A 17,734-nucleotide genomic window follows, 5' to 3' on the forward strand; every position below is an offset into this window, starting at 1 on the left:
ACTGTTACTGTTTATGGTTAGTGAATGTACCATAATGAAGTGAAAAGCTTTTGTATTGCCAGAGAAACCTGTTCTAGGTTAAAAGTCCACTTTTTTCATATAATCTTTTTCAGGTTAATGCACTTGGACCAACTTTTTTTCCAAGGAATAGATTCTTTTCCTGAACCGTAATTATGGACTCTTTTCAACAAGTCACTGTTGCCATCTTCATTTTACTAAAAAATGTTTTCTGGGCACAAATTAATTTAAATATATCAAAAGCTTAAAGCCATAGGTTGGTTAATCTGGTGAATAGGGTGCATGTTCCTACAATTTTTATTTCAAATATTTCAGCTTTCTTATTGCCAAAGCATTTTAGAGTGTAGGTACATTTTTCTAGTGAAGATGTTTCTTTTCACCCAATTGATCTTACAGACAAGTATTTGTCAGTTACTGTTTTCCTTTTCAGAGTAATCAGTGCTAACAACTCCTCAGTAACACAAAATAATTAGTCAACATATCCAGCATGTGTAACTGACTTAATCCTTTTTAGTGCCAGGTCTCTACCTTGCAGCCAGCATTTTGATGGCCATTTTATTTCTGGCATGAAGTGGTGGATGCACAAACAAACTTATGCACAAAATCAATTGGATTCTGCTCAAAATGATCTAACAACTGTGAATAAATAGTTTCTGCATTTTCTTTCAAACAGCATTCAACAAAGCTTTCTCATAGTTAATTCTTCAAAATATACTACAGTCTTTCTTCTGAAATGCCTGCTCTATCAAATACTTAATGGATCCTTAATAATGTATTATCCAGTACTATCTTACAACTTTTCTCATTATTTTATCTATGGTTGTAGTTCAACCCAGTTTTCCGAAGTTGCTTTAGGCAAATGCTGGGATGGTTCCTTCATCAACGCCATAAGCAACCACCTGTCCTATGCTGTTAAAGCATACTTATATATTTCATGTATATTTATGTTTGTTGTATTATAATGATAAATCCTATATCGTTTTAAACAACCCCTAAATGAATTTATGAATAAATAATTTTAAAAAATCAGGCATCTATTTATTAACTGTTGGAAACAAAGGCTTTGGGCACAATCAACCTCAACTTTATATGCATTTATATTCATAATAACTATTAAAAACAAAGAATTCTGTGACACTGCAGTATTTCAGCTTATTCTTTCAATGAAACTGCACATAATATAACTACTAAATAAAAATCATATACAAGAATATATGGCACACACAAAATTAACAACAGACTTACATCATTGATGAATATGTACTAGCATAACTTCATATGTACCAATCCTGTTTCTATGTTAGGTGCAGCAATTTTCTTGTTCACCTTGTATTGCATAATTGTGTTCAGGTACATTTCTGAATTCTGTCTTTGTGATGCTGAAATCACCAATTAGCAGAGTTACCACATAAATGGTTGATTACCTGTGCTGGTGACATTGAAGGCTAAAGAACCACCAATTCCAGGTGAAACAGCACGTGTGCAACTATCAGCACTAGATGAGAAGTGAACAACTCCATCCACCTCACGGTACATGAAGCAAAGCCTGCGAGCACCATGCGATGTGCGGCTTAGAGGTGTAGTTATCAGGAAATTTGTTCCATTGTCTTCCCAGTGTCCATGACATGAATAGGCTAAAAAAAGGATCAAACTGCATTTAGTTTTAAACAAAAATTAGATCTTTCATAGCTAAAAAGAAAATCAAAGAACAAAAAAATGAAATTTTCACTCGGCAGTGGAGTGTACACTGAAATGAAACTTCCTGGTAGATTAGAACTGTGCACAAATGAGATCCAAACTCAGGACCTCTGCCTTTCATGGACAAGTGTTCTACTGACTGAGCTACCCAAGCATGACTCATGACCCAGTCTCACAACTTTACTTCCACCAGTACCTCACCTCTTACCTTCCTAACTTCAGAGAAGTTCCTCTGCAAACCTTAGAGGACTTCTGGAAAAAAGGATACTGGAGAGACATGGCTTAGCCACAACCTTGGGAATGTTACCAGAATGAAATTTTCATTTTGCACTGGAGTGTGTACTGATATGAAACTTACTGGCAAATTTCGAAAAATCTGTGAAATTTATGTTTGATGCATTAGAATCAGTTTATCATTCTTGCTATATTTGTATTATTTGACTGTAATAACAACATAAAGCTAATCAGATATTTAGATGAAATGAAGCATACATGGATCTTCAGCACACATACAATTTTACACAATAAGTTATGTTGTTTTATGAATTTTAGCTGTTACTGAAATACTGATCTGAAAAAGCAGCATGAGAGCAATATTTGAATATCTTCCCTTGTAATACACAAGTTGAACTAGGGCTATGGTTCTATCCAAGACATGCACAACAGTCGTACAAGTTATAGAGGCCATGTAAAAACACCCTTGTCTGCCAGCGAAAACAGATAAAATAACTTTTAATCAAATGACTTATTAAGCAAAGATTGTAATGCTGTGAAATTTATGCAGACACCTCACATTAAGAAAGTTTTATCAGCAACTATCAGCATTTGAGAACCTGTAAGTCTAGAAATGGTGGTAGCAAGTCAGAGTGTGCTCATTGCATACCAACAACTTGTTAATTGCCCTGACTGACACTTTTAACTTCCTAGAATTCCAGTCTTTTCCATTCTTGTTATGTTTCATTCATTTGCAATTTTTGGTACCTTGCCTGGTCGATTTCTTAAGAATATCTTTTCTTCTTATTTGCAGTGTAGGAAAAGATAGATACCCACATATTGTAAAGACAACACGTTAAGTTGCAGACAGCTTATACATAAGCTTTTAGATGCAGCCTTCATCAGAAAAAGAAAGACAAACATAAACCATTTATTCACACAAGCAAAACACCTCTTGCACGCATGATTACCAACTCCGGCATCTCAGATCATAATACTGATAAAGTATGGTCTGAAAGCTTATGTGTAAGTGTCTTTTAATTGTGCCTGTCTTCAACTTAACATGTAATCTTTAGGAAAGTGGCACTGTATCTTTTCCTAAATTGTTGATATCCGAACCTGGCGTTTCCATTGTTTTCTTCTTATTTGTTAAATCAAGGAAATTAAAACTCAAAAAGCTACCATTTTGTCACCTCTCATTCATATGTTTGTCTTTTACCATGGTTTGGTAAGTAAAAGTTCTTTTTACTGCCCTTGTTCGACTTTACTGAGCAAAGTGGAACAATTGTTACAGCATTGAAGAAATGACACTTCATTCAAATGCCCATCTGACTACTCAGATATAGGTTTTCCATTTCTTTCACAAATCATTTACGGTAAATGTCAGAATGGCTCCTCTGAAAACAACATGGTCAATTTTCTATCCCATCATTGTACAGTTAGAGCACTTGCTTGGTCTCTAAAGATTTCATCACTAAGTGAACATTAACACTAATCTTTCTTACTTCCTTTTGATTTAACTTTTATAATGATTCTACGTTCAAAATATCTGAGAGAAATTTTAGGCCTTGATAATACTCTCAAATATATACACAATAAATGCAATTAAAATTTACATTAGTAGCATACTGGTATTAAAAAAGTGAGTGAGAGGAAGTTTGTAATTTGCAAATAAATTATAAAAAAGATTCAACATCACTGAAAAATTCTACTGCATCTGCCTAGCTGCCAAAACCTTGCACCATCAGATTTCTATTTATAAGGCAACTCAAGGTTTCATTTTATGGTGTCAAGTTTCCCACAATGATAAACAAAAATAAATGGGTAAACCTGGATTACTCTTTAAAAACCATGAAATTTCTACAACCTCCTCAAAACTGCATTAAAATTTCCCCTGTAGATAATCCTGGCTCATTCATGAGATTATGAACCATAACTTATTATCAAACTCCAGCTGAGAGCTTTTAAGTCACTCTCATATCTGATTTACATGTATGCTACTTGTGTTGAACCGAATCTGAAGTAACAGAAGGTTTGCAGTAACTGACTGTTCTGCTGGTTCTTGGTAGAATATTTTATACATTATGACTGAAGAGGCACACGGCACTGGTATACTATTTTACAATACCGAATATTACATCAGTGACATGCATTTTTAATTCATAACAGTGAATTTATTTTGGGTCCCTAGTAATATGGGACACTGAAATAAATATCTATGAAATGGATTACCAAAATTGTCTGAAGCTATTGGAATTATTGTTTCGAAAAGAAAGCACAATAGGGAATATCCTTTCACAGCTTAACAGCTGCAAAACATCTACTTTAAAGACACACAAAAAAACTGATTTTTGAGCACTGTACTCAAATAAGAAGTAGCGGCATGAAGATTTGGAAAACTGACAATTGTCAGGACAGTGGTGTGCTGATGCCATGCCCTTCCATACCGTGTCAAAATGATACCACTCACAGGATGACCTGGCAGCTGGTCCACATCAAATGGCCTGTCAGAGTCAGAACATGTAGCCAGTACATCAATATAATTACTTAATTAATTCTCATATGATTCAGTCCTGAATAAATATTACTTTTCTGTCTCTTATGTATGTACAGTATAAGTTGAATGACGTCATAATCACTGAAATAGGATTCCTGTTATCTTGTTCATAAAACTGCCAATTGTTTGTTGAGAACAAAGATTACTTACATTCTATATAAGACTCTTTGAGGCAGATTAGAACTCAACCTGAACCCTTGACTGCCACAGGCAATGTTCTCATTGACTGAGTCATCCATACACAGAGTCCAGCTGAAAATATCACCCTGGTAGTGCTTATTGAAGGGCATGTGGGCAGCTCTCCAGTCCTCTGGCTGTTAGTGTCAGCTTTCCAAATCGGAACCACTACTGCTCTTTAGGGTAACTCTTTAGTTGTTTTTGCAAGAACCAGTCACGGGTGTTCCAGTCATAATTTCAAACTTGGCAGTCAGCACCGCTATGCACTTGGCTACATAGGCAGACCTAATGTCACAAAATTAATTATTAAACTGTGTTACTCGGTGTTCACAAATATCTTTACAAACTTTGGCTACACAATGCTTACACCAAATTAAAAAAAAGTTCATGTGATAATATGTTCAAAAACGTTCTGTTCTTGAGTTATTAATGAAAGTTCACAGTTTAGGTGATAGGAGCTCATTAATACATGAACTCATGATAAATGCTGAAAATATCCTCTTACTTCTAAACATACATACACTCATTGAATCATGGATTGTTGCTCACTTCCAAATACATCTTGATGGTTTCGAATGGTTTTGAAGGCTACCATGGCTCGTCAGTGAAGAGTTTATGCATCTGGGTGGTCTACTCCCCAGAACAATTACTAAAGGTAATCCAAAAGACTGAGATTGGGGCAACATGCAGGCCATGGATCAGGTTCTCCTCTACCTATCCATCTGTAATGCTAGAGGCCAGCCACTGCATCTTGAACACTTATACTGAAATGTGCTGGAGTTCCATCACGCATAAACTACAGGTTTCTTCCTATTTACAGGGGCACATCTTCTAGTAGCTCTTGAAGGGTGTTCTGAATAAAGTCCCCGTAGACAGCACCTGTAAGATGCGGTGGGAGAATGTATGGTCCTACTAGACGGTCACCTACGTTTCCAACCCAGTCATTAATCTTAAACTGATGCCGATGTCTTGCCTATACTGTAGCATAAGGATTGCATTAGGCCCACATGTGTTGGTTATGAAAATCTGTTATTCCATCTCTTTCAAATGTTGCCCCATTTGTAAACAAAACTGAAGATAAAAACAATGGATTGGCAGTTTGTGTAACAAACCATCAACAAGTGTAAGACCTGCACACATTGAAGATGAGGCAGATATATGAGCTGCTTGTGAAGTATCCTCCATGCTGAACTTGGACATGTACCACATGCCAGGGCCAGACGTTTTGCACTTCTTGGACAGGTCATAAAATATGCTCTTCCTGGACAGGCGTATGAGCAAAAAATAATCTTCCTTGATTGATAGTCTGTGGTGATAGAGATCCTACCTTGACAATGCAATGCAATGCAAGGTTGGATGGCTTGGCTATCTTCAATCTGGAAACATCATGTTATGCAGCTGTGCAGCCTCATCTCCATTACTATTTGTGTGGCCATACATAAAAACTATGTCATCCAGTTCACAAAATTAATATCTGACACATTTGAATGGAACACTTTTAGTTATTCAATACCTATGCACACGTACACAATGGACATGCTGAAGACAGATGAATGACAAGTTTAAACAAGTTTTGCCTGGCAACACAAACCCACCTAGGATACAATGAACATGATGTTTTTGGATCGTATCTGGAAAACTGTTGATCATCAGCTTTCATGTGAAAATGAAAGATTTTCAGACATATGTTAACATGAACTTTTTTCTTGTTTTGGTATAAAGAAACTGCCCAAAAGTTTGTAAAAGATTTTGTATGACAAATGAATGTATTTCTTTGGGGTATAGGAAGAAGGCAATAAAGGCTTTGACACACACACACACACACACACACACACACACACACACACACACACAGAGAGAGAGAGAGAGAGAGAGAGAGAGAGAGAGAGAGAGACAGACAGACAGGCTAACAAGCAGATATTAATGTAAGTTCTCCTAAAATCATACTTACTAGAGACAAAGTCTTCATCAGCACAATCTGATCGAAACTCCATGGTGTGCCCCGCACTGCAACCAACTACAAGGCTGGTGAAGTCAGTGTCATCCCCATCACAAGGGCTGTCCGGAAGGTCCCTCTGGGTGCGCAGCCTATTGACACCCGTCACCGTGAACTCTCCCTGGTATGGGCACGCTCGCTGCTCTGGGAACGCCGCTGCAGACAGACAATCCAGTCATCAACTGTGGCTGGTAGTTTGATGTATTCACATATGGAGAGAAAAGCTGATCTCTAATATATACCTCCAACAGAGTCCCTTAAGTGTAACTCAGTGGGTAAGTGTGAGACTACAAATCTTAAGCTTCACAACTCTTGGTCAATTCCAAGATTTTTCTGTTCCATATAGCTTTTTTCACCTCTGTCAACTGTCTATTTATGTGAAAAATGCCAGTTTGCACCATGGTACAAAGTCTGTGCTAAGTTGTAGGACCACCACTATTGGCTGGTAAGCCCAGCTCAGAAGTTTGAGGAAGACTAAGTCAAATGACCACCTTTAAGATTATGTTTAATAAAGTACCAGGATAAACTCAAACAAAACTTTGGATTAAGGATGGAATTACTTTGATAAATAACAGATCTCTCAGAACCTCTAATTGTCTTGGACAAGTAGATGCATTCCTGATTATACATGACCAGACTTCTAATATTGTAATCATGTCTGACTGCTATTTTGTGTATTTTAAATGAGTTTAGCTCAATATAATGCATGTAACTCTTCAGCAAGAGCAGGTTTAATTCTCGAGAGAAGCAGTTTGACAACACCAGTTTCAGAATAACTCGACAGGGAGTGTGTGGTGTAGTTAACCTGAGGCAGTTTTACTGAAAGACAAATCTGTGTATTTGCCTCTCGAGTGTTAGCTGCTACAGGTAAAGATCAAATTTTGAGAGCCGACATGAAACACAGTTTTCACAATATGTGACACATTATTCAAAAACTGAATTCACATAAAAAAAAAACATGTTTTTGGCGTGAATTTGAGGCTTCATACAGAGACACTCTCACTGAATGCATTTCTACTCAGCACTGGTATTTACCGGTGTGTGTTGACATCTGCTGACAAAACACAAATTTTAGATATAATATACAGTAGCAAAACAATGTTGCATGTGGCTGCAAGGTCAGTTTGATATTAATGTAAGGAAAAGGGGAGGAGGACCAAGAGAAAATTGAGCCAGTGTGGGTGTAGGCCTAATATTCATCAAACTTTCCCTGACCACTCACAGTAGTGGGGTGTGAACACAGGAACAGTTATCACCAGCACATAGACTGTCCAAGGGAGATATGCTATGCCTGCTATCCCAACACCACGCTAACAGTGGGATGACCGATATTTGTCCCTAGGACTTAGCTACTCATGCTGTGCATGCACACAGTGCACTTTCCTCCTATTGTACCCTCATCCATTTAACAGAGGACTTCTCTTGGTGTGACCATAGTACCTCAAGTGTGCAGTCCCAAAGCAAGTGTAACACATACTTTGTCAAAGTGCCTTATTGACATTTTCGTTTTTAAAAATGGCACTACAAATTTCTTATCAACTCTCATAGTAGCATTCAGCAAGACTACTAATGTTCTGTTACTTCTATGCCGTCTTTCCCACATGCAGATGTGTGGTAGTTTCCATACATCACTAGTTCATTCAAGACACTATTTTTTTGAGGAATGTGCAGAGCACCAGTTCGTCTCAGCGGACAGTGGTCTACGTTTACACCCACATCTACAGTAGACAAGGCACCCCTGTGGCAAAGGTGTCAGTCTCTTATTTCACCTTCCCTGTTCCATTGACAAATGGCGTCTAGGTACAACAACTGTCAATAAAGCTCTGCATTAACTCTATACTGAGGTGACAAAAGTCATGAGATACTTCCTGACATCGTTCAAAAAAATGGCTCTGAGCACTATGGGACTTAACTGCTGAGGTCATCAGTCCTCTAGAACTTAGAACTACTTAAACCTAACTAACCTAAGGACATCACACACATCCATGCCCGAGGCAGGGCTGGAACCTGCGATCGTAGCGGTCGCGCGGTTTCAGACTGTAGCGCCTAGAACCGCTCGGCCACTCTGGCCGGCGCTGACATCGTATCGGACATCCTTTTGCTCGATGTAGTGCAGCAACTCTATCTGTATGGCTGGGATTCAACAAGTCGTTGGAAGTTCCCTGGCGAAATACTGAGCCTTGCTGCCCCTCTAGCCGCCCATAACTGCAAAAATGTTGTCGGAGCTTAAGTTTTTGCACGATTGACCTCTAGATTCTGTCCCATAAATGTTCGATGGGTGGCCAAATCATTCGCTCGACTTGTCCAGAATGTTCTTCAAACCAATCGCGAACAGTTGTATCCCAGTGACATGGCGTATTGTCATCCAAAAAAATTCCATCGTTGTTTGGGAAAATGAAGTCCATGAATGGCTGCAAGTGGTCTCCAAGTAGCCGAAAATAACCATTTACAGCCAATGATCGGTTCAGTTGGACCAGAAGGCCCAGTCCGTTCCATATAAACACAGCTCACACCATTATAGAGCCACCACCAACTTACATAGTGCCTTGTTAACAACTTGGGTCCATGGCGCAGGGAGTTTGCGCCACGCACAAATCCTACAATCACTTATTACTAACTGAAATTGGGGATCATGTGACCAGGCTACGGTTTTGCAGTCGTCTAGGGTCCAACCGATATGGTCACGAGCCCAGGAGAGGTACTGCAGGCGATGTCTTGCTGTTAGCAAAGGCACTCGTGTCGGTCGTCTGCTGTCAAAACCCATCAACGCTAAATTTCGCCGCACTATCCTAATGGATACGTTCCTTGTACGACCTACATTGATTTCTGCGTTTATTTCACGTTGTGTTGCTTGTCTGTTAGCACTGACAACTCTACACAAACGCCGCTGCTCTCGGTCGTTAAGTGAAAGCCATCGGCCACTGTGTTGCCCATGATGAGATAATACCTGAAATTTGGTATTCTCGGCGCATTGTTGACTCTGTGGATCTCAGAATATTGAATTCCCTAACGATTTCCGAAATGGAATGTACCATGTGTCTAGCTCCAACTATCAATCCATGTTCAAAGTCTGTTAATTCCCTTTGTACAGCCATAATCATGTCGGAAACCTTTTCACACGAATCACCAGAGCACAAATGATAGCTCCGACAACGCACTGCTCTTTTATACATAGTGTACGCAATATTACCGCTATCTGGGTATGTGCATATCGCTGTCCCATGACTTCTGTCACCTCAGGGTAACTGCTCTGATTTTCTCGCCACCATCATTTCGCAAGATGTATATGGAAGAAAGAAATTCGTTACCCGACTCTCCGCCTCTGGGTAATTCAACAGTAAAGCTCCCCCTTATGCAGAATGCCTCTCCTGTAGTGTTTGTCATTGGAGTTCGTCGAAAATTTCCGTAACGGTATTGCGCCGAGTAAACAATCCCTTGACGAAACAGGGAGCTCCTTGTTGGATCTTCCTTATCTCCTCCGTTAATTCATTTTGATAAAATTCACAGACCGACGGTGTCTTTGTCGACCGCACTCGGCAATCCGCTCCCCCTCACTGCTCCGAGGTAGGAGAAACATTTAAACAGGCCGCCAGCGCGCCATGCTCTTCAAGGCTCACCGTCTTCCTATGGGAGGTGCTACGGACGCCGCCACCGGACACCGTCTTCTCATCCATCCACAGTCCGCCCCCAGTAGATGAGTGGTCAGCGCGACGGAATGTCCATCCTAAGGGCCCGGGTTCGATTCCCGGCTGGGTCGGAGATTTTCTCCGCTCAGGGACTGGGTGTTGTGTTGTCCTAATCATCATCATTTCATCCCCATCGACGCGCAAGTCGCCGAAGTGGCGTCAAATCGAAAGACTTGCATGCGACGAACGGTCTAGCCGACGGGAGAACCTATTCATACGACATTTACATTTATTTCCATTCACAGCACGGAAATGTATCCGTCCGCGCGTCTTTTAAGACGCAACATACCGAGCTCCGCCCCAGATCTCGTAAGACTTGCAGTAAGAGAAGTACTTACTAGCACGACGGTATTGAGTTTCAGTGTTTGAAATTGTTAGCAAGTGATCAACAGTACTGCACAGACAATTCAGTGACTGATGTGTGATAACCAATGTGGAACAATCAACCCAGAAATCTAAACTGTGTATAACGTACGTTACTTTGTACATAGCGTAAATAAATATATAAATGTTTTATTCATGTAGTGAATGCCTGCAGTTTTCCACGCGACCCCGTATCAAATATGAATACAACAAACCATACAGAAGAATCTTTGCGACATTTCTTTTGTGTTTTAAATGACATCATTTCGCTTTTCTCTGTTACTGTTTTTATTTCACTACTGCAATTTCGTGAACTGCGCCATTTTCTAGCACATGATTTTATATTATGTCATAGAAATAGGTTGAAAATAACCTCAGTGTGCGACTGTATTACTGTTGAAGGTAATATAGCCATTGGTCGTCATTAATGACGCTAGCAGACCTGTTAACATGGAGGTTGACGTGTGGCAGAGATAATAGAGAAAGGTCTTACGTTAATTTACTTTTTTGATTAAAAAGTAATATTCGCAGGAAATATAAACAATGGCAGGCGTCTTGGATGAAAGTGATGGGCCTTTACGCAACGGATATGAACATTTAATTTGATAGCATCGTTGTCGCGTTTGGTCAACGGTAACAATTTGCATACAGTTTAACTCTGAAGGAAAAAACGTGAGTAGGTAGATGTGAACCAGCGACGTAAGGTACAAGAAAATAATGAAATACCCATTCATTATCAGTGGCACTAAGATGCGTTAATATATGGATGAATAATCATAGGCAACAATTTGAATGCCAGGAAAACGTAGTATACCCAGAAACAATTCACTCGCACTCTAAACGTACTAGAGCTGACGCGAAAGAAGTGGAAACATCTGTCATCTAGCCAATCGGTTTCTTGTGTGAGTACTAATGTACACCAACGAAGAGAAGGTAGGAATGCTATGGAGAATATATGTTAGCAGAACAGTAATGACCAATGTTCATTTTTCTTGTGTTTTTATCCGTTTACTGTCACTGCAGCAAGTGGTCGAGTCACGTTACCCTAGATACCTGCACTGTATGCTAGCACGGGAGACTCAAAGTCAGTTTTTTTGTTACGTTTCTTATAACGTCATGTTTACGTGAACGGTACACTGTGATACGCTTCTGGAAAGGCTTGACGAGAGGAAGTGGACTAGCAAATAAAACAGGGTGCTATTTAAAAGAGACATACTGCTGTTCATGTCTTCGTAACGAACAAAATTGTAAGAAAGGCAAACATGCCGGTTAATGCTCCCCTGGTAGCTAAACAACATTTGCTTGATACATTTTTTATTTTGCTCCTGGACAAAAAGCGATTTGTGGTGGCAACATAAATGGGACGCTCTGTACTTCTACAACATTCCTGTCAGTGATCTATTACCTCAGCAGTGTATATCCGTATACTGAACTTTGACTAGCGACTAGGCGCCGTCCTATTGGTGGTAGTATGCCCGTCCTTCCTCCGAAGTTATAACGCAGCTAGTTTATAGGTTTGGCATTCTTCTTTCACATTAACAAAACACTGCCAGAGGTGAAACGCGCGATAAGTGGTAGAAAAAAAAAATCACGGAACCATCAGCGAATCGAACAAGGGACAGTTGACAATGCAGCCCGGCACTTCATTTCTATTACATTCTATTCAATAAATAAAGTTATTTACACAATCACATCACAGTAACAAGAATAAACTCATTTAATAGATTATGTACGCTGTAAAGCATTTACACTTAGTCTTCGGCATAAAGGTTTTGTAACAAACTTAGATCCAGTCTTGAGTAAGGTCCTCGGTGACTAGTTTGTGTGTAAGGCCCTTCAAATGTAGACAAAAGTTTCAGCGTCCGTTGTAGAGGCAATACACGGAAATATAATTCCAGTCCAGTACAGGGGATAATTCTTTCTCGAGTGACTAGTCTGTTGTAGGGTTACGGTTTAGTTGACAGTTAAGTCTTCGTGACAGGTTATTCGCACTAAGTGAGCCACGAAAGCAGCTGAAATCTCTGTAACTGGATTTAACTACAAGCACAGTCCAGTCAGGAAGATAAAGGACTGGAACATTTTATATAGGCTTAGGCAGCTTTGACAAGCCACAAAATATACACTGACGAGCCGAAACATTATGACCATCTCCTTAATAGCGTATTGGTCCACCTTAGGAACGCAGTACTACAGCAATTCAGCCTGCCACGGATTCGGCAAAGCCTTGGTAGGTTTCCGGAATTATGAGGCAGCAGGTGTCTACCCACGGGCAAAGGCCTTGCCGCAGTGGATACACCGGTTCCCGTCAGATCACCGAAGTTAAGCGCTGTCGGGCGTGGCCGGCACTTGGATGGGTGACCACCCGGGCCGCCATGCGCTGTTGCCATTTTTCGGGGTGCACTCAGCCTCGTGATGCCAATTGAGGAGCTACTCGACCGAATAGTAGCGGCTACGGTCAAAGAAAACCATCATCACAAGCGGGAGATCGGTGTGCTGACCATACGCCCCTCCTATCCGCATCCTCAGTTGAGGATGACACGGCGGTCGGGTGGTCCCGACGGGCCACTTGTGGCCTGAAGACGGAGTGTCTACCCACAGATCACGCGATTCCCGCAAATTACGTGCTTGTGGTTTGTGGGTGTGTACCTGGAAGCCGATAGCGACCAAGATGTTTTCAAATCAGGAGAATTTGGCAGCCAAGACATCAACATGAGTTAACTACCACGCTCTTCATATCATTGTTTTTAATTGTGGCGTTGTGAGACAAACAGTTATCCTTTTGGACGATGCCAAGCTGTCGAGGTAGACATCAAACATGAAGGGATGCAGGTGTTCCGCGGTAATGTTCACGTAGTGCACAGCTGTCGTGGTGAATTCGATTACTACTACAGGTCCCATGGAAGTCCAGTCGAATGCATAACATCGCCCCACGTTTTCTACCCTACTCTGCGTAAGTACTCGTAGAACACAGTTTATGATCACTCTGGCGGTGATGCAGAGACCAGTGGAACCAACAGGCGGTCCCTAAGATCGATGTTGGCGGCATTTACGAAGTTAAAGGCTAACCAACAATAGGTCCAGAGCGTGGCCAAGTCTCTTACGCGTACGCAGCATTCCAGGGCGCAATGCAAATCACAAACTTAATGCAGACAAAGTCACAACTCTACTGTTCAATGGCGCGTAGCCAATGCTTCCAAGACTGGCAAGAGACTTGGTGGCAATTGTCGAGCGGCAGAATTTACAGGCGGTTTCGCATCAGCGGACGGCTCCAAGTGATATGCTTGCCGCGGCGGCTCCTCGCGCGGGAGCAAGCTCCGGTTGGAGTACATTGCCCAAGTATCTCAAATGGCTCTAAGCACTATGGTATTTAACATCTGAGGTCATCAGTCCCCTAGACTTAGAACTACTTAAACCATAAGGCCTGCGTCCGCAGCGCGGTGTATGTTTTGGACAGCTGTTCGCGTGAATGATGGCATACGCGGATGCGACCATCGACCTAGTGTAACAAGAAGCGTTATTTACCCTTCCAGGTGACACGTTTCCTGTGACCCACGGTCCAATCACGTTGATCCTGTCCTCACCATAGCCATATATAATGCGCAGGCTATCTAGCATGCGGCCATGGGCTCGCACCACAAACATTTAATATAAAAATAGTAATTGTGTTAATAATTTGGTGCGGGTCCTGTTATAATCGTGAAAGACGGAAACATTATTTTTTGCATGGGATTATTAAGCTGAATTGTTCAGTTAACAGCTGTTACGAACCAAGTCAGCATCCGCCTCTGAAACTCCGCTCTGCCTCGCGTCAAATTCCCAGTCACCCCATCCAACACGTGACACTTCAGGTGACAATATCACTAAGACTTTTCAAAAAATGGTTAACGGAATTTTAGTTTGAAGTAAGTTTTATCTTGCGGAAAGCCAATTTCTTCCATAATTCGTTTCATACCAGAAAAACTCAAAATTTTATTTAAATTCCTGTCGTGAGACCCGGATTCTTCAGTTCGTGAAGCTGTGGAAAACCATTTTCAAGTAACTTTGTTCGTTAATAAGATACTGCTGGAAAGTACTGTAACTGAATTAAGTGTTTTTAAAATTTGGTTTTTGTTGCATCTCATTCGTTATCTGGCATTTGCTCAACAAATATGTTTGCTTACAGCTACAATCTGTTCTTTTTTAAAATCAAACAGCGTACTAATTTTCGTATGGACATGAACTTCAGCTTTTTGTTCTTTTTTTAATATTGTATAGTTGTCCATAGCCGTTGATAAATCATGTTGAATGGTTTAATGATTTCAGTTCTTCTCATTTCTTAACCTCATCAGTTCATTAAATCATAAAGAGGGTAGTAAAACTTTGTAGACGTAAATGGAGAACCTTAAGTGATGCCCTATAGACTTCTGCTGCAAAAATTTGCCCTGAAATGCTATTTCTTATTGCTTATTTATTACAAATTTATCCCCAGTAGGCCTGCATCACAAGTTCAGCCCAGACGTCTGCAGACCCTGAAGTACGGCTGTGGTGCCCATGACGATGTCGTTTAGTTAAAATGGTTCAAATGGCTCTGAGCACTATGGGATTTAATATATGAAGTCATCAGTCCCCTAGAACATAGAACTACTTAAAACTAACTAACCTAAGGACATCACACACATCCATGCCCGAGGCAGGATTCGAACCTGCGACCGTAGCAGTCGCGCGGTTCCGGACTGAAGCGCCAAGAACCGCTCAGCCACCGCGGTCGGCTGTCGTTTAGTCAACGTGGGAACACGTAGGGGTCATTTGCTGTGGAGCTACCTGTTCGACATTTCGCGCTGAACGGTGTGCTTCAACGCACTTGTCCCTGCACAAGTATTGTACTCTGTCGTCAGATCTACCACTGATTGCCGCCTACCCTGCTTTACAGAGCGGGCAAACCTCCTACCTCCACGTTCTGTTTTGACAAACAGTTTCGGAGCCTCATCGGCACCATCTTCAGGCCCCTCAGATTTGGTATGAGGCGTGGACGTCAAACATCTTGTTGCCTACATGTGGTTTCACCGTACTTGAACCACTTCCCACAGATGCTCAGGACAGAAGCAGTCGGGCAGACAACCAGATTTACCATTAGCAGTTTCCTAGATGCTTTTCCCAGGTGCCGCGCCAAAACAGTTTGCCCTTTGTCAGTGTCACTTACGTCAGTGTATTTCTCCACTTCTGGTCTGTATCGTCGTCATTACGTATCCCTATTCATATGCTCCGCTTGTACAGGGTGTCCCAGAAATGTTGCGACGAACTTCTAGAGCTTGTAGAGGGTGTCTCGCGCAACAAATCGAGGATAGACACCCGTGTTCGGAAATGTCATCTAACGACGTTACAGAGTTTCGAAGGTATAGGCGCCGGCGGTAGCACCAGCCACTAAGGCAGCCCTTCGGCAGCAAACGTGATTTTGTACGTTGACGGAGCACAGTCGGAACGTCTCGTAATGCTGTTTATTATTCGGTGATAGCGACTGATTGCCACCATCGTCAGTGGTGGAAAAGATGGAGCTAGCTGCTGCGTACAAAAGCCTTGTCTCCTATGAAAGCTATAGTCTGTTGCCTCGGAGGATGACGTTTTAGGACATGGGTTTCCATCCACAGTTTATTTTCCTTCTTGAAACCTCTAAAATCTCCAATGTCTTTCGCTATACAGGAGGAATATAAACTGCGGATGGAAACCCGTGTCTGGAAAATTCTTTCACTGAGGTAACAGAATATCGCATTCGTAGGAGACAAGACCTTTCTATGAAGCAGCTAGCTCCATCATCTCCACCGGTGATCTTGCCAGTCAGTCGCGATCACTGAATAACGAACGATATTGATAGACGTTCCGCTTACGGTTCGTCAGCGTACAGTCACGTTTGCTGCCGAAAGGGTGGCCTAGTGACAGGCGCTGGCGACTTATGACTTCGACATTCTGTAGCGTCGTTAGATGACGTTTCCGGACACGGCTTCCTGCCATCGATTTGTTTCTCAAGACACCCTCCACAACCCCTCGAAGTTTGTCGCAACATACTGGGACACCCTATATACTTTCATTGCGGCGCCACCTGGCTGCGTCGTCATCAGGGCGGCATTCAGTCTCGCAGTGGGCAGTGATCGTAATGTTTGTGCACATGAGTGTACATCCAGAAGGAGTAAATTTAGTGAGGTGCGTTTTTCTTTAAGTTATAGCGCGCAATGTAGGTAATTTTCTGACCTATACAAGTAATTTTTAATATTTTTAGGTACTGAATCATGACATCGATTTTTCTTTAAATCCAACTGTATACTTTTCTTCTGAGGCATCAGAAAGAGCCTCTGAAGAAGACTTCAGGGACACAACATGTATGGACTTGAGCAAACAGTAACAAGATAACACCGTCCGCAAACCACTGCCTCACTTTCAGGAGAAGAGATCTTGCTAATGTCTGGCTTCCTGTACGAAATGTATGGAAACACGTACGTCAGGTACTATATGTGTGTATGTTATTAATACACTCACACCGCGCGCTCAAAAGGTTGACCTTGGACATACAATACTGCACCTTGAATGTCGTATGGACACAGGTCCATGTTATACGTCATTTCATGTCTTCAGGAGTCGTCGGTTTTCCTCACAGACCTCTTGTTTTAATCTTCTCCGCAGATAAAAGTCCAGTAGAGTCCGAGCCTGGCGAGCGTACGTGCCATTTCGTATTTTCAGAGCTACTGAGCCAGCGGCCCCCAAAAGTTCTGTTAAAAATATATGTATAATCAGCGAAGAAAAAGTTTAAGTTCGAAAGCTGTACACTCGAAAATCGTTATGCCAATCAGGCAAAATATCCATGAGCATTGAGGCAATCATCCTACCGATACACTACGTTGAAGATACCTGTTTGGTAAAACACCATGTCCTGCTGTGTGATAAAGTTCGTAACTACCTGCCGCACATCCTCGTTCGACATGAATCGTCGACCCTTCCAAACCTTTTTAAGGGACTGAAGACTTGATAATCACATGGGCGAGATTAAGACTACGGTGG

The 17,734-nt window shown here is 41.4% G+C and overlaps 1 protein-coding gene and 1 pseudogene across 1 annotated transcript in view; one reads left to right on the forward strand and one right to left on the reverse strand.

Annotated features, from left to right (window-relative positions):
• The window catches only part of LOC126183546 (uncharacterized), a 905,020-nt gene that overhangs the window by 19,261 nt on the left and 868,025 nt on the right, over nucleotides 1-17,734 (reverse strand). Inside the window, exons 11-12 of the mRNA XM_049925619.1 lie at nucleotides 6,615-6,815; nucleotides 1,443-1,652 (exon numbers count right to left, since the gene is read on the reverse strand). Coding sequence (XP_049781576.1) covers nucleotides 1,443-1,652; nucleotides 6,615-6,815 — 411 coding nt within the window. The remainder of the gene's footprint in view (nucleotides 1-1,442; nucleotides 1,653-6,614; nucleotides 6,816-17,734) is intronic.
• LOC126185597 (5S ribosomal RNA) lies at nucleotides 12,977-13,094 on the forward strand (annotated as a pseudogene).

The sequence above is a fragment of the Schistocerca cancellata genome, chromosome 4 (assembly GCF_023864275.1).
Source record: "Schistocerca cancellata isolate TAMUIC-IGC-003103 chromosome 4, iqSchCanc2.1, whole genome shotgun sequence".
Classification (NCBI taxonomy): Eukaryota; Metazoa; Arthropoda; class Insecta; order Orthoptera; family Acrididae; genus Schistocerca; species Schistocerca cancellata.